Genomic DNA, 21,894 nt, shown 5'->3' with positions numbered 1-21,894 from the left:
ACGTGTATCCCATTTCTAGACATCATAGATTAAGAGCTTTATGATAGTTCGAGGGCTTAAGTTTTTTTGTCCTTCACCCTACTTTGTAAATGAGTGACGACTTTTGTACCCTAAAGCAAAGAGCCAAAATTTACCATTTGGCTTAAAAGTCAGCTTATAACCCTTATAACTTTTGGTTGTTTAACCAAATGAAAAAACCAAAAGCCATTGAAAAGTCATTTACCAAAGACGGAATTAGTGTCTTTCAAATCCTAGGTTCCATAAGCATGAATATATCATTTCACCCTTAATACATAAAGGGCTGACACAAACTCATAATCAGCCAATCCCCCTTCCTTCCCCACATACAATTCTCTACCAAGGCTAGGGAACATCTTTAAGTAGTGCCTCCACCAAGAAATGAGAGAAGTTAGGAGAAGGGAAAAACAGGGAGAAAAATCTAGCGGAGCCATGCATACAGAGGCCTTTACACCTCAAACAGCCTTCATGATATAAATGTAATGCATCATTTTGATAGCTATTGTTCTTGTATTGAGGAAGTCAACATTGATCCCAAAAGAGTGCTTTTGTTTTTCTTCTTTAGCATATTATAAATTGAGTTGCTACAAAAAAAAACAAAAAAACAAAAAAAAAAAAACCAGTCATCTTCCTACGCTAAGCATTGTCAATGAGTTGGTAGCTCCATCATGAGATAAAACAGTGATTGACTCTATTAGAAACAGGCTGTGCTTTTTATAAGCAGATCCTTCAAAAGCTAACTTTGAGGCATCCACATAAGGACTTGGCTGATCTCTTACACCTTTCTTTTTACATTTAGGGAGTTTGGAGTTTTTCAAGTCTTCTCAATAAAAAGTTATTTAAATTAATTTACTTTTTATTTTGGAAAAGGTTAAAGACAACAGTAACGTAAGAATTCCAGTCCATTAACAGATTTGAAATTCATGTCAAATTCAAATATCAGAACTTGAATTAGAAATCAAGACTCAAGAGATTTGTAACATCTCAAAATGTGGGAGAGCAAACAAGATGAGTCAAAGGAAGCATCATTTACCAGAGGCTCCAATTCGGTTGAGGTAAACTAAGGTAGCAATCACCATTCCTGTTGTTGTTCGCCCACGACCCATTTGACAATTAAATATTACCTCGGTATTAAGATCCACTAGTGATATTGTATTTACCTGAAAGCCAGTTTCAAACTAATGACTACATACCAGTAAAATGATATCCAGCACCGACAAAAGATTTCAGCACACAACACATTCAAAGTAGAAAGGGATACATCAGAAGAAAAAAATATATAGAAAAGGAATGAGAAAAGAAGATCTTAAAGTTGATCAGAATCAGGAAGTAGTTTACAAACTAACCCAACCCAGTCCCGAAAACCCGCACATCTCATTGAATATCCTGTTAAGACATCTTTTTGTTTTTCACGTTTCATCTGTTACATGCCAATATACAACCTGGAGACTTACATCTTAAACCTTTGCTTGTTTGTTTCCCTCATTTTCCTCTCTACTCTCGGTTGTTTCTCAAAACATCATTTATGTATGCATCTCCAAGCATATTACCGTCACTGCCACGAGGTGCATTCCTAATATCCACAGCTCCTATGTGAAACCTCAAGAACATGTTGATGTTTTACTTGGAGTGTAAACATAACTGTATAGAGGTGGCTGTAAGATGAAAGGTTGTATTCTCTTATATTAATCCACCATGGGCAGATTCAGTTCTCGCCGTTCGCCCCCCATCCATCTCCGCATGAAGTACTTTTACAATAGCACCATGAACAGCTTATGTGAACTATATTACTCCCTCTGTATTTATTTAAGGGATACACTTGCCTTTTCCAACCGTATTTATTTAAGAGATACACTTGCCATTTTTAGTAACTTATCAACCCCACTATCTAATTAAATAACCTATCTACACCCCACCCCCACTCTCTAAAAATGACATGGTCCCCACTTGTTTTTCTTATTAAAATATCTACTCAACTCCACTTGTTTTATTATTTTATTTCATTCAATTCTTCTTCTTAATACCCGTGCCCGACCAAGTGTATCTCTTAATTAAATACAGAGGGATTATGCATGTACTTCAACTACTAATCATAATAAGTTAATAACTATAATTACAATGAATGGATGGTTTTAGTAAAACAATAAATAATTTTACAATACTCTCTCCATTTGGGGGGAAAAAATCTACTTATATCGTACTCTCATTTGGAATCTTGATACTATTCAAATTGAAGAAAATCTTGTAAATTATATCAAATATATAGGAAAAAATATAGTCATTTAATTCTTCTTTGATTCATTTCAATGAGTACTTTAACAATTTCAACAATTTATAATTTTTACTAACATGTTATTAGAGATAAAAGTGCATTTGGAGGGAGTACTACTGACTCACTGTAAATACAAAATGTGCATTGGCAAAAGTGACAAAAAATGGGGTAAACACTTAGAACGCAGGGAGTACTACTGACTCACTGTAAATACATAGTTTAAGAAAATCTTAGAATAAGTGAATAAAGTAATGAAGATGAAGTTTAAAGGTAAATGGGTGTAAGAAAAAAGTGAATTGGGTAAAACAGAGAGGGAGTTGAAAGGTGTAAGCTTTGTGGAGTAAGAGGGTAAGTAGTAAAGGGGTTTGACAAAAATAAAATTAACATAAAAGTGAGTAGAACAAAATAATACAACCCTAAACGGAAAGTTAGTACAAGAAAAATGGAGGTAGCATTATTTTTCAAAGTATATATACTACCTCCATTCCTTGAAAATATACCCATTTACTATTCAAGTGGTCGCCTTTGGTAGCTTACAAACAAAAAAAAATTATCGAAGTGTGGTTTTGCTAGATTCATTTCAATATGAAATTTCAAAATACCAACTTTAATAAGTTAAATACATAACATAGATTTTAATAGTCAAAGGTGAGAATTGGAGACCGCATATAATGCAAATGGTTACATCTTTTGATTGTACTATTAATTATTTTGTAGTACCCTCCCATATTCACTTTCTATTTTGAGGTGTACCTAAGTTCTAATCACTTTTAACTTTATTTCATTAATGTCAACCTTTTATTCTTACTTTATCATCTCTCACCCCACTTTGTGGCACCCAAACATATTTAATAATTTTTATTGTTTATCTCTAACTTCCAAAGTGCCCACTTGTTGGTCCCAAATTCAAGTTCTCCTTAGTTTATGAATCTCTAACATAGTGGTTGATACAAATACTACAAGACTTCATTGGTTTAATACAGATATGGGTTGGCAGAAGAAACAAACTAATTGGAAAAGGATATGGATACGAAAAACTGAAATGGATGAAGTACAAATAACGTAACCAAGCCATTGACAGCCTGGATTCATCAAGGCGATACGAAACGGGGTTTTATTTTTGTTCCTAAAAGGAGTAACAATCCTACACCTTATGTTACTCGGACCCTTCATTTCACCTACAGGCTACAGTACCCCGAGTCGGATCCTAAACTACTTAAGAGTCATTAGGAGAGGTATGTTTAATAGTTAAAGGACTAAAGCGAACGAAAGAAGGCGGCGCTTATTGATATTAGTTTATAGAGCTTCAACCAATTAGAGAGAATTATTGTGTTGAGAACTCAACCCAACCAACTATTGTATTCAGCATGAGCTTCAACTCACCTATTCCAACCAACCACATAAAAAATAAAATTTAAAAAAAGCATGAAAACATGTACATATATGTTACATATAAACCCTCAGACCTATGCAAGGTAAGTGTAGGCAAATGAACAGTCTTCTAAAATAAGCTAAAATTATGGATATTGTGCTTTTTATGGTGGGGGTATATTAAAGACATGAATATGATTGTATTTAACTACCACTGGAACCAGAGATATTTTTACTATAGAACCTTGTATAGGAATCTGTAGACTTTCATAAAGGAGATCAAAATGTAAATAAACATCACGCATACCAGAATATCAAAATCTGATTCTTTAGGTGACTTTTCATCAGTAACAGGAACTCGTTCATAGGTAAGCAGAAAGCCCTCCATTTTCAGCTCCTCATATACCTAACCCAAGGAAATTATTTAGTTACATGGCACAAGAGTAAAATGCAGAAACACAACTTTCAGTTAGCTGTACCTCAAGTGGCGTCTTCACAAAATCACAAGTCACTGGCTCCCACTGGTCCACCATTTGTCCATCTGGCAATTCATCAGTGACAAGGATCTTATTTCCGTATCTACAACCAGAAAACATAAGTTTAATCAACCAGAGAATACCTTCAGTAACATTCATTGACCACATTTAAAATCCCATAAATTGGGACAACTTAAGCACCTTGAAGCTTCGAGCAAGATATCTTCCTTCAATCGAAATTCCATGTCTTCCACCCTATCCCTGTTAATTCCCTAATATATTTAGGAATGTCATACCCAAACTGAAACAAATCAATCTAAAAACCCTTTACCAAGAAGTTTAAACAATAACAATAATAATGCAAGAGAAAAGCACAAAAATATATCTCGACTACTACCACATGTCCATAGTGCTTCTCTTCCACAAAGTAAGTTGTTTGTCAGTAATGATTCAAATTACAGACTTTTCCATGATGGTGAACAAGATAACAGATTCATATGAACTTGAGATCATAATGGTAAAATAAGTTGGTATAGTCAATTAACGAATTTAACACACAGCTACAATTGATAAATTATAAGCTACACGGTGGCAAAATCACCAAACACGAAAAACAATATAATCAACCATGAGTTACAAGTTAATTAGCGAAACTATATTCATATTCTAGAACTATGAACAAAGAATGCTCATGAATTTGAACAAAATGTTATTCCAAAATCTGCAACACGGAAGGAACAAGAGTTCGAGAAAATGTGAGAGAAGATGACACCTTTGACTGAACTTTGTATTTATTAGAGGTTTAGGCACAAAAGTTTCTTTTTGATGGAATACCAAAAAAGTTTTTATGAGAGATTAAAAGTTAAAGCTTTGCAGAAAGAACCAGTTGACCCCTCCCTCCATCTAAGTAAAACAAAGATTATGACATGTCCTTGTTGGGTTTATTTACGCTACTTTTCCCGGATAGGCATACTACTATTAAACAGATTTCAATGCAAAAGGTAAATTTTAAATGAAAGGATGAGAATGTACTGGTCTAAAGTCACATTTATCCATCAAAACAACAACAGCTCAAGTAATCCAATTCACGAACTAAGGTAACATTCACACACAACGTACTTCCAAGTTCTTGTTACTTCCAAGTTCCAAGAACTCAAACCACACTACAGACATCCTTGGATGTGAATCAGTACTTCGACCAAAAATCATACAAAACAAAAAACAAAAAAACAAAAGAGAGATTTGTGGTTGAAATGTGGTAAAATATTTGAGTGGCCCAAAATTTAGAGTTGGTTCCACCTTTGAGTTTCAAACCTTGTATAGACTATACACTGCCACTTATAACCTTGTACCTAGTTGTCATTCATCCAGGATTATGTACAAGTTCTAAGGAAGTGCTAGCAACTGCATTGGTACTTAGAGATGGTCAAATCCCCGATAGATGACACGGGGCAGCAGAACCATCCAAATTAAGATGGGCTTATTGGAGAATTCGGACTTCATTTTCCATTCGGAGACTATTTGAACTGACAATGCTATTTGAATGTTTTATTTATCATTCTTTTGGTGCGGCTTAGATGAATAACAAAGATGATCCTGACCTGAGCACAATTGTGATAGCAGTAAACCACTACCATTACCACAAGATATAACAGAAATAAAATTCAAAATATTACTAAACGAATCTGAAATATCAGGGGTATCTTCTTGAAATTATTGAGATCAGAAGATGAAAGAAAAATGAGATTTGTAGACCGCTAATGGGACACCTGAATCTCCTCTTCCCCTACATTAAACCCCTCAGTCACTTCATTTGTAGCCACTGGCCAGTGAGGCACTTCTTCACCAAGAATGTTCCATATTCCTTAAAATTTGTTAGCCCTCCTCTTACCATCTTTCCACCAAACAATGAACTTCTTTAGGTCCCATGACATATTATAACAAAGTATATCACACTCACTTCCAGTTTTTGGGTCACTTAGACTGCATGAAAACTATACCATACTGCAAAAAGATGACTAGTAATCTTGTACTTTCCACACTTTAAATAGCCCACCTTCCCCGTATTCATTGCCAATGCAAATCCTTGCAAAGTCCGTCCATTTACTAACAACGCCCGAGGCCAAGACAATTAAGATAAGAAAATGCAGAATGTTTCAACTACCAAGGAAATTCCACCAACCATGGGCTTCAATTCCTTCTGACACCACATTCGATGTAGAGAAATCACTCCCCACAATTGCCATCCAAGCACAATTAAAGTAAATATTGTATAACATGCAGAATGCACCCATTCACTAGCACCTTATCTAAAATAAAAAATTCGTCATTGTCCATTTCAGCTATGAGATTCCAACTCTGAGAAATACCATATTATAACCAGAAAACCATGGGGAAAAAATATGAAAGCCAAAACACCTTTAAATCAACAGCAATACACCTAATCGTGATTTAAATTTAACAAAATAGCTGAAAATAGAAGGAAGATGCATCAATCAGAACATTGATCACACACATCGTCTCTCTCCTTATCATCAAACTCTCTTCCTTGATGTAGTCACAAATCACCATTTGTTCCTACTACAATCTACTTAGCCATTCTTTCCTTGAATATAACTATTCTCTTCTCTAATCTTCTCTTCACTTTTCTGAACAAATGTTTCGGTTCCATAAATTAAAACCGTAAAGGAAGCACATCCACAAGGATAACAACAAGCAAGCATAAAAGAGGAGAACCGTCATATAGTTTACGTCTTTACGCTGAAAAAACATGGAACTAGTGCTACGTAAACGCAGTAGTATCTTCAGTCATGGAGAGCAGACCCTTGATCAACAAAGGCATCACATGGCACAAGGAGCACGTAGCTAAGAAATTCTTCACAAACATATACTCCCTCCCTCCTTAAAGATCTTCCCACTTCGCATTGGCAAGGTCTCGAAGACCTAACCTTGACCGTTATTTTCACTTACTGCAAGTGTAACATATAAATTATACAATTGTGACAGTTATCTCAAAGACAAAACCAACAATACTATTTACTTCGTATATAATTTGTACCATTATAATTCTGAACAAATTTTGAACCAAACACAACTCTGAAGATCTTAAAGAAAAGGACAGAGAGTATTTTGAATGCAAGATTCAAATCCCCTCATGACTTATTCAAGTTCACTTTTCTAAGACTTTTGTAGAGTTGGAGTTGAGTTTTAGCCTTGAGTTATACTTGACATTTCTAGATTTTATAGATAAATTACTTCATGATAGCTTGAAGGCTTGAGTTTTTTGTGCTTTACCCTCCTTTTGTATATGAGTGACACCTCCTTTGTGTCTCTCTGACACATATCTTTATTACATATTAAAAAGTCAATTATATTAGGATAAATTAATACTGGAAATTCTAAAAAGTTAAAGAGCCTAATAGCATTTTCATTAATATTTTAGGATCTTGCTTTTCTAGAGGGAATTCCTTCGATTGAAACATACCGTATACTCAAGATTGGAGAAAGGCCTTTCGACATCACGCAACACAAAGGGACGCCCATTGATGTATACCACCTGATACAAAAATATACACAGAAAAGAAAAATCTAAGAAAAAAACGACAGTCGAGATTCTAAAAGAACTTTTAAATAAGAAAAAATGAATCACCTTTAAGAAAAACAGCCTTTAAAGCATGAACAGTAATGAATTTCCTAATTACTTTTGCCAATACATGATTGCCTTCATACTTATTCAGATGCATGATACTATATCTGAATTAAATTGTCATTCCTAAAAAGATTCTCAATCAAGAATAGAAAACAATTGTCATATGCAGCCATTCATAAAGTCAAGAAGGAATCAACAATATGACAAGAATTAGAGGGGAGTAGGCGACTCCTGAGCAGCAGAAGAGAAGTTTAAAGTTCAGTGACAAGAATTGACATGGGCTTTTCAGTAGTTCCCCTTCTAAACCCAACATAATATCTTGGAGATGCTTTACAATTGTAGCCTGACAAATACAGGTTTCTCCCTTATAAAAGAGTACATTGTTTTTTATATAAGCAAAAACATTTTATTGAAATTGCACAAAACAAAGTACATCAAGAGAACAAGTTATAATCGGAAAAACAAAAAAACTAACATTTACCCTAATTTCTTTATATCCTATAACATAATTTAGGAAAGCCCCGGCCGCCTTAGCCCATAAAGAGGCTAAGAAGGTGACTGTTATACCAAAGAATATCACAACAGAAAGCATTTCCATTAAAGATATGCTGATTTTACTTTGGGCAGACGCGTCACAAATTAGCAATCGATGCATTTGGCCAAAGCATCTTCTTCTCTTCCCCCACACCAAACCCCAAAAACAAATATTTAACCCCATACATTGAAGGACTTACCCAAGCCTCACTATACACCACAATACCACATAAAGTCTTCTCTGTAGATAATAAGTCATTTCACAATAAAGGAAAATATGTGAACATGGCTCACCATTAGCTAGGACAAGCAAGCGAATGTCATGTGAGATAGCCAACCCCGGCCTTCATTTCTGGACCATATCGTTTGTATTGATTCTTCCCAATACAAATGTCAACCAAAATCTCTCACATTAAGAGGAGCCTTCTCTTAGCGAAGCAGATATTTGTTAATACTTACATCAAAAGTATATTATACACTTGTACATATACGCTTACTGAGTATAAAAACAGATTGGTCCCTCTCAAGGGTGGCATTCATCGATTTTTTCCAATCTGTTAATAAGGTCCAAGTATAGCTTGAGGGGAGAGATTTTACATTCTAGGGTTCTAGCTCCCTTCTAAAACGTTAAAAGGCAAGAAGCCATATTGGAGTCTTAATATTATAATCCATCATTACTTCTTAGTAATGATGAACTCCCTTCCACATCACCCACCAAAAGCAAACCACTTCTCTATTATGTCATGGATCTCTGACGGATACCACACAATAACAATGAGGGTACCACAAAAAGGATCGTCTCTCCCTCCAGCAAACAAATGCCCTCATGCTGATCCATTTTCATACATTCTGATCACTTAACTTTATAATCTAGGTAAAGCTGGAAAAATTGTTGAGTATATTCCATTTACTCCCTCCCATGTCCGACCAAAACATGGTTGGGTCAAACGACATGGCCACGCATCCAGGTGGTAACACCACCTTGAGGGGTGTTTTTTATATCAGATACATTTTTTGTGCTGAATGTGGGGGAATCATATTCATGAAAGGTGGAGTATAAAAAAAAAGATACAACTAGGATGACAAACCCTCACGAACTGAAGAAATTACAACTAAAAAGAAAAAGCGGGGAGAGGCTCCTCGCCTATTTCAAAGAGACTTGGCTGATAAAATGATGTCTTTTATACTTAACACATTACTAATACTTTTCTTTATGAGAAATATTAAAGGGTAACCTAATAGTTTACCAAATTTCATAGAAATAAATAAGCCTTGTTTAGCAATTACTCCTTCCGTCCCGGATTACTTGCAACTTTTTCCTCATAAAGTTATCCTAAGTTTCTTGCAACCATAGATTAAAAATGCGGTATCGGTCACGGTCGCGGGATCGGTCGCGGAGTCTCGGTAACGGAACTGATGCGTTTGTCACGGACCGTGTCGCGGTTGTCGCGAAGGAATTTGAAATTTAAAAAGATGCCCCATGTTAGCCCCATTCACTACCCACCCTAGTCCCCCTCCCCTAAACCGTACACGCGACATAATTAAAATGAATTCCTTTCTCTACCTTCTCCCTCCTCTCTTGTTTTAGATTTGAAAATGGAGTTCTCTACTCTATTTCAATGTAGTTTCTCCATTTCTTTCATTTTTCCCTTTCTTTTTGTCGAAAACATGGGAATTCGACTGAAAACTGAGTAGATGTGAGGTTCATAACGTTTAATGCGGACAAAATTCGTTCGGATCGGTTGAACCGGCCGAGATCTCGCCGTCTTTAAAAACACCTTTACAACTCGGGATATCTCGTATCGCCAGCCTCCAAAACCTTGTTAACTCGGGCGATACGAGTTAATTCGGGCTAGTTTTTACACCATGCTTGCAACACTTCTACAAAAGGAAAGGACCCACTATTTTTTTATTTCTCAGACTACTTCACTTACTACTTTATAAAAATAAAATTAAAAAAAGAACTCTCACTCAACAACAACAACAACAACAACAAAGCCTTAGTCCCAAAATGATTTGGGGTCGGCTAACATGAATCGTCGTAGGAGATCGTCATTGTCACCAATCAGACCAGAAAGGAGCGGGAAGTAAAAAGAAAAAAACAAGGAAGAGAAAGTGAAATTAATGAAAGTAGGATAAGAGAAAAAATGTATATATATATTATAGAAGAAATATTGTAAGAGATAATAAAAAATAAGTAAAATTTAAAATAAATGAATAAGTAAAATAAGTACATTTCAAAATAGCATGTGAAATTAAAAAAATTGAAAGAATTTTAAAAATAAAATAAAAGTAATTTCTGGTCTGATTGGTCCACTACCCACTAACTATTAGAACACACACACACACACACAAAACCACTATCAACTACCACATATCAATTAATTTGCTTTATTCTCATGAACATGTATATCACAAGTTCAAACAAGTTTATACGGAAACTCATTTTAATCTCATATGTAAGTAGGTTCCTAATTGCAATGAAACACAACTTTTTTTGTCACATGTAAATTTATTTTTCTTAAGGGACAAGTAAAAACCATGCAAACATAAAAGACTAAATCTGAGAGTCACAATTGGGGACGACACAAACTCGCAAACAAGAAAGATTAGACTACAAGAATATAATTTATCATCACGGATTAGAGAAGAAATTAACATACCGGTTCCTCACGAAGATTTATCCACAATACATGAGGTATCTTTTTGTCATTTTGTGCTCCAATGTGTTCAAGAACATTTCGGATTCCATCTATCTTAGGAATAGCAACCCCGTGAACTTGTAAGGAATTTGCCTGTCGATGGTTACAACAAAGAAAATTTAAGTCAAACAAATCATAAGAGCATGAAAATACATATCCCATTCACATCTTAAGACAATCACCCCCTTCGTCCCAAATTTCTTGGGACACTTTTATTTAGGCATTAGGGATACCAGCGGGAGGGTTTCATGGGAGACCCGCCCTGCATCTACCCCAAGTAGGTTGGTATGGGGGGAGGTCTGGCGGGTGATGGGGTGGGGATGGGTATAAAAGTTGTACCCGTCATGGGTCAAAGGGCAGGTGTGGATTTTGTGTTGGACTCGTATCGACCCATCTGCACCCGCCCCTCTTCATACTCGTAAACCCTACCCGAATATCCTTTCCTACGCGAATTAAAAAATTTAAAGAACATAGGAAGTTGAAAAACATAATTATGTCTTTGGATTGTTTGTATGTGATAACATGAATTTAGGTGAGACTTTTAACTCTGTATGTTTGGAACTTTTTTTGTTATGATAGGTACTTTTTTTGTTCCATGATATATGTTGTAAGGTTTTTCTAAATAAAAAAAAACTAAGCGGGATTGGCACAGATATGAGTCAGGGATAAGACGGGGATGGAGGTGGGTGGTGGGGCGGGGCCGCGGGGATAGATTTTAGTTTGTACCCTTTCGGGCGGGGATGAGGATGAATAGTGTACCCGGAATGGATGATGTGGATGAAACTTCAAGTAGGATAGGGATGTGTAGGGACATTCATTCGCATCCGCCCCGCCACAATGGCATCCCTAATAGCATGAACCCACTGTTTATTTATTATGTATCTCACTTACTTTAGGACCATTTTACTTATTATTATATTAAAAAAAAACCATTTAAAAAAAGGAAACTCACTCACATCTTGAAGCAATGATCCACTTCCCCCTAACTATATATTACCCCACTATCAACCACCACACAATAAAATAATAAAGTCAATTAATTTGCCTAAATTCTTGTGTCGATCAAAGTGGTGTGAGCAATTTGGGACGAGGTATATCGAGAGGGGTAGGGGATAGAAAAGGAGATGATCATAACCAAAATTCCGCCAATGAAGCTTTCATCCACACGCCGATCACCAAACAAAACAAAGAAATTGTCTTCAATTTTCATTAGACTCTTATTTAACATCCATTGACTAAAAAATAAGTTTATTCATTTTCTAATTCAAGAATAACCTAAAGCTGTCAATAACTCTTTTAACACTATAAGCAATTAGAGGATGGAAAATGAGAGTAATAAACACATAAAAGTTAGTTATTAATTACAAATCAATCATTGAAATTGCTACAGCACTACAAACTACATAGATCGCAAGAAATGAACAAGTACAGATGAACTACAATGAACCCTAGTTATCCAGGTCCTTAAAGACTCACATTACAAATCTGAACTACGATTTAAGGGAAAATCCCAAGATTTATTAGTTGAAGATAAGATACATCACAAGACGCATGATGACGTTAGATTTTTAGTACAAACTACATACAGAAGGGGTGAGATGATTGTGATGGCCGAATTGGAGCTCTGATTGTCTTCGTTTGTGGCTAGTGAATGATATATTCTTCTCTTCTCCCTACGGTAGGTTGAGACAACTAACAGTACGTTTGCATTTTTTCTCTCCTTTTTTTTGTGCACACGTGATACCTAGGGTTTTAGGTCAACATTGCCTTGGAGTCTTAATTTCGGAAAGTTAGCTATGTCCAATTAAGTAGTACAATAATTCTCCGCAAGACGGTGTGTGTGCAATTAATTGTGTTTTATCTGTGTAAGAATGCATCATAAACCTATGTACTAAGTCCATGGTAGAACAATTGGACCTTTGATAGTCATACTTTGATTTACTCAAGGAGTAATACGGGACTAGCCTAACTTATGGGGAACTACGGTTTCCCTTTCTTTTGATATGAGTTAGACGGTTGGATCATCACGGTCGGTAGGGAGATTTATTTTCCTATACAATTTCACAATTTCGATGTATGGTTAGAATGTGATTTTGTGTAGGACAGGCAGGTCTTGAATGTGGTTCTTGTTGCAAATGTAGCTAGATGAAAATCATTCAAAGGACATGATTTCAAGCTACACTTCGAGAAATCCTATGGCAATATGGCATAGTGAGTTGGGAGTTCGTTGTTGATGTCCTTGAGAGAATAAGATTCGTCATTCAGTGGAGAGGATAAAAGGGTGTCCACTGTTTTATTCTTGATTATTGTGTCATATAAATCCTTTGCCACATTTTTCTTTACTCTGGATGTATCAACCTCTAGAGATTTCGGAAGGTTCGATTAAGGAGAAACTTCATGTTGCAATTTGAATTATATTGATGGCATTGTTTTGCTCTCATAAGGTATTGTGGTTCAAATAGATGGCATATTTTGGGTTGTCAAGTTAAGACTAAGAGTGTTATGCTTATTTTTCTTGAACATATCTTATTCGAACTTAATTTCAGTAGAAACAAGGTGAACATAAAGCAGCCTAAATCGATAAGTTATTTAAGTGTTCCTCTATGGGTTATTGCGCGATCGAAGTCATTTTGGAAAGAGTGATTACAAAGATTTCTAAGAGGTGAAATGGACGGAAGTTGGTGTACTTCTCACTTGTAATTAAATCTTGTTTGTCGAGTATACCTCTATATTTTTTTCTACTCTATTTTTTTTAAATTTCTGATGACAAACGCAAATAACATTGGAAGGATGGTGAGGGTTTTTATTATCGTCTGTAGTTAGGAGGACAATAGGGATTATCCTGTGAGCTTGAATTTCGTGTGTGATCCTAAGGCAAAAGGAGGATTGGGTCTTGGAAGGGTTGTTGAAAATGTTGCTTTGGTGGAAATGTTATGGTGGTTTCCTCTCGATTATGGAGCTCTGTTGTACAATGTCATCAAGAGTACATATTGGGTGATGATGTGTGAGATGTTCAGCGTGTTGTTTATTGCCCTTGATATTTATTCAATAGTGGCTTCTCTAGAGCCCGATCTTGGTATAGGCTTAAGACCTAGACTTGACAAGATCGTGAAACAAGCTCAAGTATTTTATTATTATTGCATAAGGCTGCATTCTATTCACCTGATTTTCACTTATTTTTTCTGAACTTATCTTATCTGAACTTATCTGAACTTAACTAAACTTATCTGAACTTATTAATGTTGGAAATCCTAGTGAGAAAACAAAAGAAAATGAGTGGGAAAATGTGGGAATATGAAAAGTCCCACATGGGAAAAACACAAACCATATTCAATGTTTATATTTGGGGGTTTGAGGGAAACATTTGTTTAAGAAAGCATGTGAGTGGCATGGGTGGTCACAACACACACACGCGCGCGCGCGCGCCGGGCCGGGCTCGGGCGAGGGCCGTGGGCCTTGGGCCTTGGGCCTTGGGCCTTGGTACTTGGTACTTGGTACTTGGCGAATGCGGTTCGCGGGCGTGCTCCATTAATCACGTCATTACTCCCCACTAGCCGTTTTATGACTGTTGCAGTTCCCCATTACTCCCGTAACTTCTCCACTAGCCGTTTTTTGCTGTTACAGTTTCCCAAAAGCCTCACTATAAATTCATCGTTCATTTCCACAAAAACATACAGAAACTTACAATCGATCTCTCTCTCAAATTCCTCTCTTTCTGGGCAAATATTCTGGTCTCCAATCGGGGCTTGTGAGTGCACATAATTCTCGGTGTCGTGTAAACCCTGGAGGGCAACCGCAAGCGTTCTACTGCATCGGAGGTAGCGCGGAATTGTCTTTTAGAGCAGTGGTCCGGCCACGGCACGACAATTGTTTCAGTTCGTATTACGCAATATCCAGTTAAGTCGTTCCAATTACTTATTTAGCTAACAATCTAAAAGACAATTATTCTGTTATGGCTATGAATATGTCGAAATTTCTTATTCCTGATATGTCGAAATTGGAACCTCTTGATGGGAAAAACTATAAACGTTGGGCTGTTAGGATGAGATTTTATTTGGAGCATATTGATGTTGCGTATGTTATTTCTGATGTTGTGAAACCTGTTAACGATGATGAATTGCATGATTTTGAGGTTAAGTTTGCTAAGGATGATAGAACCTGTAAGGGGATGTTGTTACATCATATGTCGAACGTTTTGCTTGACATTTACATGGGCTATAATCATGCTAGGGATATTTGGGATGGTTTAGAGAAAAAGTATGGAACTGATGATGCCGGTACGAAACGTTATTGTGTTAGTAAATGGTTAGGTTTTCAAGTTGAAGATGATAAACCTATTATTGATCAGATTCATGCATATGAGAATATCTGTATTGCTATGGCTGCCGAGGGTTTGAGTATATGTGATATAACTCTTGCTATTGTTTTAATTGAGAAACTGCCACTCTCATGGAAAGACTTTAGAAACCAGTTAATGCATAAGAAGAAAGACCTTACCCTAGAGGAACTCGTAGGTCACTTAAAAATTGAGGAGGAGAACCGTATTAAGAATAAGGGTCAATTTGTATTTTCTGGGTCTGCTAAAGCTAATCTGGTTGAACCTAGGGGCAATTTCTATTCTGATAAGTTTAAGGGGAAGGGCAGTCAGTTCAAGCCTCAAGGGAAAATTCAGAAGTATAAGTTTAAGGGTAACTGTTTTGAATGTGGGAAGGCTGGTCACAAGTCCAGGGATTGCAGGATCAAGAAGAAGCCAGATCAGAATCAAGCTCACCTTGTTGAAGCAGTTGCTGATCCTAACAATTTTATTGCTGTTGTTTCAGAAGCTAATCTGGCAGGTGATGTTGCTGAGTGGATAGTTGATACAGGAGCAACCAGGCACATTTGCACCAACAAAGAAATGTTCACTTCCTACGAGAAGACTGATGGTGAAAATGTATTCATGGGTAACTCTGCTTCTGCAACTGTTCAAGGCAAAGGGAAGATCGTTCTCACTCTCACTTCTGGAAAAACTCTCACTTTAACTAATGTTTTGCATGTTCCAGAAATGCGTAGGAATTTAATTTCCGGTAGTTTACTTATGAAAGCTGGTTTGAAGTTGTCCTTTGATTCTGATAGGCTAGTTATCACTCACAATGGGGAATTTGTGGGAAAGGGTTTTTGTAATGGGGGGTTGTTTACTCTTGATGTTTCCATTGAAATTATGAATAAGAAAGCTAGTACTTCTTCTGCTTATATTGCTGAGTCTATTGATTTATGGCATGCTAGATTGGGTCATGTTAATATTGCTTCAATTAAAAGACTCAAACAAATGAACATGATTCCAAGCTTTTCTAAAACTGATTTTGCAAAATGTGAAGTATGTGTTGAAGCAAAATTTGCAAAGAAACCCTTTAAATCAATAGATAGACAGACAGAAGTACTAGAACTTGTTCATAGTGACTTGGGGGATTTTAAAAACTATGAAAGCAGGGGCGGTAAAAGATATTACATTACTTTTGTTGATGACTGCTCTAGATTCACCATGGTTTATCTTCTCAGGTCTAAGGATGAGGCTGAGGAGATGTTCCTCAAGTACAAGGCTGAAGTTGAAAACCAGCTAGACAGGAAAATCAAGAGACTTAGGAGTGATAGGGGGGGTGAGTATGACCCTACCACTCTTAAGGCGTTTTGTGAACAGAATGGTATAGTTCACGAAACAACAGCTCCTTACACACCCGAACAAAACGGGATTGCTGAAAGGAAAAACAGAACTTTAAAAAATATGATGAATTCAATGTTTATTAGTTCTGGGCTTCCTGATAATATGTGGGGGGAAGCTATTCTTTCTGCTTGTCATGTTTTGAACAGGGTGCCTCACAAGAAGCTGGACAAGACCCCATATGAGCTATGGAAAGGTCGAGCACCAAGCCTGAAATACTTGAAAGTGTGGGGGTGCTTAGCAAAGGTTGCCTTACCTAGTTTCAAAAGAGACAAGATTGGTCCCAAAACGGTTGATTCTATCTTTATTGGTTATGCTTATCAAAGTTCTGCTTATCGTTTTTTAGTTAAAGGTGCTAACAACTCTTATGCAAGTGGTAACATTATTGAAGCAAGAGATGCTGAGTTTTTTGAAAACACTTTTCCTTTAAAGATCTCTTGCATTAGTAATGATGTACCATCCTCTAGCACCTCTAATGCTTTACCCATTGCTCCTTGTTCCACTACTAATAATGAGTCTGATTTAGAACCAAGGAGAAGCAAAAGGGCAAGAAAGGAAACAAGTTATGGTGATGATTTTGTTACTGCTTTCCTAACTGAACCTTTCTTGATCACTGATGATTTTGTGTATGTATTTATCCTAGAAGACGACCCTAGAACCTATGAAGAGGCAATGAGGTCGGTTGATGCAGTTTTCTGGAAAGAGGCCATTGATAGCGAACTTCAGTCAATCCTAAGTAATAATACTTGGGAATTGGTTGATCTGCCTAGAGGTTGTAAACCCATCACCTGTAAGTGGATTTTTAGAAAAAAGTTGAAATCATGTGGGTCCATTGATAAATATAAGGCCAGGATTGTGGTAAGGGGTTTTACTCAAAAACATGGCATTGATTATTTTGATACATACTCTCCTGTAACTAAGATTGCAACCATTAGAACCTTAATTGCTCTTGCATGCATTCATGATCTTGTTGTGCATCAAATGGATGTGAAAACTGCATTTTTAAATGGTGATTTAGATGAAGAGATTTATATGGTTCAACCTGAAGGTTTTGTTGTTCCAGGTCAAGAAAACAAAGTTTGTAAACTGGTCAAGTCATTGTATGGGCTTAAGCAAGCGCCTAAGCAATGGCATGACAAGTTTGACAAGACGATGACTAGTAATGGCTATCATGTAAATGAAGGTGATTCTTGCGTTTATTATAAACATGATTCTTCTGGTTGTGTGATTATTTGTCTTTATGTGGATGACATGCTAATTTTTGGTACTGATTTGGATCGAGTGAATGAAACAAAAGAATTTTTGAGTTCAAAATTTGAAATGAAAGATATGGGTGAGGCAGATGTGATTTTGGGAGTGAAAATTATTAGAACTCCAAATGGCATTTGTCTCAGCCAAGCTCACTATGTTGAAAAGCTTCTTAAAAAGTTTGATTCATTTTATGTCGATCCAATCAAGACCCCTTATGATATAAGCATTCATTTAAAGAAAAACAAAGGTGATCCTGTTTGTCAATCTGAGTATGCTAAAATTATTGGTAGTGTCATGTTTCTCATGAACTATACCAGACCTGACATTGCCTATTCTGTAAGTAGATTGAGCAGGTACACCCATAACCCAAGCAATGAGCATTGGGGTGCGTTAAGGCGATTGCTTAGGTACCTAAGGGGTACCATGGATTGGGGATTGCACTACTCCAAATTTCCAGGAGCATTGGAGGGTTATTGTGATGCCAACTGGGTATCCGGAAATGATGAAGTCAACTCCACTAGTGGTTATGTCTTCACCCTAGGGGGTGGAGCTGTCTCTTGGAAATCCTGTAAGCAATCTTGTACTGCTATGTCTACTATGGAATCTGAGTTTATTGCTCTTGAATTGGCAGGTCATGAGGCAGAATGGTTGAGGAACGTGCTTGCAGATATTCCACTGTGGGGGAAGCCAGCTCCTTCAGTTGCACTTCATTGTGATTCGCAATCTGCTATTGACGTGGCAAACAACCAAGCCTACAATGGAAAGAAAAGACACATTCGTTTGAGGCACAAGGCTGTCAAAGAATTGCTGTCAAGTGGAGTGATATCACTGGACTATGTCAAGTCCGAAAAGAACATCGCGGATCCGTTAACGAAAGGCCTATGTAAGAAACTAGTTTTGGAAACGTCGGAGGGGATGGGCTTGAGGCCCATTGGATGAATTGTAAGGTAATGAACTCCTACTCACCATGAGTTCAAAGGGGAACATTATGTAATAATTCAGAAGCACAAATTTTATTTTCTGTCAATCCCTTAGATGTCTATGATGTGCTTGCTATTATTGAACGAGGTTGAGCATACGGCTCTTAATGAACCCATATCCATATTTTTGGTGGTGTGATGTAGCTCACACTTGATGGGATTCACCTACTTAGGTGTGGAAGTGAGGCCGCTTCCTATGAGAATTGCATGGGCTATTCTCTAGAGCACCTATGAGCATCCAGGTTATGGACGTATGGCCAGTATAATGCGTCACTTTTATTGGCGGAGATTCAGAATATCATACATGTTCAATTGTGTGCTTTGAGTAATGAGTTTCTAACCCCCTATTAAGTTCAATACGAAAGTCACTTGGTAGGAAAGAGATTCTAGCTTGAATGTCACTAAGTGTCAATTCAAGTCGCAAGACATTGACACCTATTCAATTGTTTGTTTTGCCCAGAAATTCAATTCTTTTACTTCTTTCTTTTTCTTCTCATCTTCGGACCTGTGGGGGATTGTTGGAAATCCTAGTGAGAAAACAAAAGAAAATGAGTGGGAAAATGTGGGAATATGAAAAGTCCCACATGGGAAAAACACAAACCATATTCAATGTTTATATTTGGGGGTTTGAGGGAAACATTTGTTTAAGAAAGCATGTGAGTGGCATGGGTGGTCACAACACACACACGCGCGCGCGCGCCGGGCCGGGCTCGGGCGAGGGCCGTGGGCCGTGGGCCGTGGGCCTTGGTACTTGGTACTTGGTACTTGGTACTTGGTACTTGGTACTTGGTACTTGGTACTTGGTACTTGCGGTTCGCGGGCGTGGGGTGGGTTTTGTGGGCCGGGTTATTCTTTTTGGACAAGGGCGGTTTGATTAAGTCAGAAGACTTAATCAACCCACTAACTTTGGAAACTGCTCCATTAATCACGTCATTACTCCCCACTAGCCGTTTTATGACTGTTGCAGTTCCCCATTACTCCCGTAACTTCTCCACTAGCCGTTTTTTGCTGTTACAGTTTCCCAAAAGCCTCACTATAAATTCATCGTTCATTTCCACAAAAACATACAGAAACTTACAATCGATCTCTCTCTCAAATTCCTCTCTTTCTGGGCAAATATTCTGGTCTCCAATCGGGGATTGTGAGTGCACATAATTCTCGGTGTCGTGTAAACCCTGGAGGGCAACCGCAAGCGTTCTACTGCATCGGAGGTAGCGCGGAATTGTCTTTTAGAGCAGTGGTCCGGCCACGGCACGACAATTGTTTCAGTTCGTATTACGCAATATCCAGTTAAGTCGTTCCAATTACTTATTTAGCTAACAATTAAAACTTATCAAAACTTATTTTAGTTATAAATTGTACTTAGTCAACCCTTATTTTTCCTGAACTTATCTTATCTGAACTTAATTGAACTTATCAGAACTTATCTGAACATATTTTTCCTGAAATAAGTGGAAATAAGGTGAACAGAACAGGGCCTAATTACACAAAATAATTAAACATTTAAGAACTAATATGTAAACACATTAGCATAGAGTGATAGATGACAAGCAACTTACAGGAATTAAAACAACTTTCCCAAACAATAATAAGCATAGGGCACAAGCAAGGGGGACACATAAAAGCTAACTTTAACTTTGGTGAATGACACCTCTGAATCTTTAAGCTTGGGTGGGTCACTGGTGCATTTTGGATATATCAAATCAGGCTAGCAAAAAAAATACCCGTATAAGTCTTTTATGGACTATAATTATATATATTATAAAGAACATAAAAATTTAAAAATTTCATAGATAATGAAACACTCCCTCTGCCATAGATCACTCACTTAGGCAAAGTCAATAAAATTGTGTACCACATCGTTAATTAAAGCATATGGTACAAGGTGGGAGGTTTACGACAGGAAAAAATATGACAATGGTTATTATAGTATTGAGGAATCCTTGTGTAGGGCTAAGTTTCAATTGAGCTCCCACCAAAAAAAAAAAATTAGATTCAAGTCTGATCAACTACGAGCTAGCATGTTAGATTCTTGAATTTGAGCCAAGCCTAAGTTTTTGAGGCTCAACATGACAACAGAGTTCGATTTAGCGAAGATGTTTGGATTCAAGAGAAGCTTTATGGTTGCCAATTTGTACGACTAATCTACCGTAGGTCTGGATCCGCACCCACTACTTTGTTATTCTGGATCCGCCACTGTATCTACTTATAGGTCTTTTCTTGTAAGTCCTCCTTAATTGTTTAAATTGTCCCCTTAAACATCCTGCATTTGAAAGTGATGAACGCAAATGATATGCTATGACTTGAACAGATATACTCTTAGTACCAATAACATGTTTTCTTTGAACAATCTAGCTTTAAAGAAGACTCTATACTATTAATTTATAATTTAGTAACTCCCTAATCCAAAGCTAATTTATGAGTTGAATCCCTAATCTAATCCAAAGCTAATTTATGGGTTGAATCCCTAATCTCCAAAGCTAATCCCTAATCCCTAATCCCTAATCCCTAATCCCTCGTCAATTGAGTAACCTAATTTGAGTGGTAGACTAAAAATGAAATGATTGCAGATAAGAAAGACCTGGCGATAATTAGGGGCGCCTTCAATGTGAGGAGAAAGGCGATTGTTCTGACAGCCTGGAAAATGGTCACTCTTCAAGATAGTCTTCTTCCCAAGCACGGATCCTCCTCGAAACTTCATCACTTGTTCCGGCTCCCTCGGTATCGACATATTTTACCTCCAGTTCCAGCTTCTTGATCACCAATTACAGATTTACCTCCAATTCCAGCTTCTTTATCTCCAATTACAGATTCACCTCCAATTCAATTCCAGCGTTCTTGATCTCAAAAGATGAGCTGCAACTAGGATTAAACCCGATATACCTTCTTTCTTTATCTTTTTCTTTTTCTTTTCTATTCTTACTCTTCCCAGTTCCCACTAAA

The 21,894-nt window shown here is 37.0% G+C and overlaps 1 protein-coding gene across 2 annotated transcripts in view; it reads right to left on the bottom strand.

Moving 5' to 3' along the window:
- The window catches only part of LOC110775483 (uncharacterized), a 48,157-nt gene extending 26,263 nt beyond the window's left edge, over positions 1–21,894 (bottom strand). For both annotated transcript variants that reach the window (XM_021980085.2, XM_021980086.2), the window contains exons 1-7: positions 21,533–21,894; positions 10,984–11,115; positions 7,622–7,693; positions 4,339–4,409; positions 4,141–4,240; positions 3,969–4,067; positions 1,052–1,178 (exon numbers count right to left, since the gene is read on the bottom strand). In XM_021980085.2, coding sequence (XP_021835777.1) covers positions 1,052–1,178; positions 3,969–4,067; positions 4,141–4,240; positions 4,339–4,409; positions 7,622–7,693; positions 10,984–11,115; positions 21,533–21,682 — 751 coding nt within the window. In that variant the 5' untranslated portion in view covers positions 21,683–21,894. The remainder of the gene's footprint in view (positions 1–1,051; positions 1,179–3,968; positions 4,068–4,140; positions 4,241–4,338; positions 4,410–7,621; positions 7,694–10,983; positions 11,116–21,532) is intronic.

The sequence above is a fragment of the Spinacia oleracea genome, chromosome 5, assembly GCF_020520425.1.
Source record: "Spinacia oleracea cultivar Varoflay chromosome 5, BTI_SOV_V1, whole genome shotgun sequence".
Lineage (NCBI taxonomy): Eukaryota > Viridiplantae > Streptophyta > Magnoliopsida > Caryophyllales > Amaranthaceae > Spinacia > Spinacia oleracea.
The sequence above is the reverse complement of the archived record's forward strand: the minus strand, read 5'-3'. Positions and strand labels throughout refer to the sequence as shown.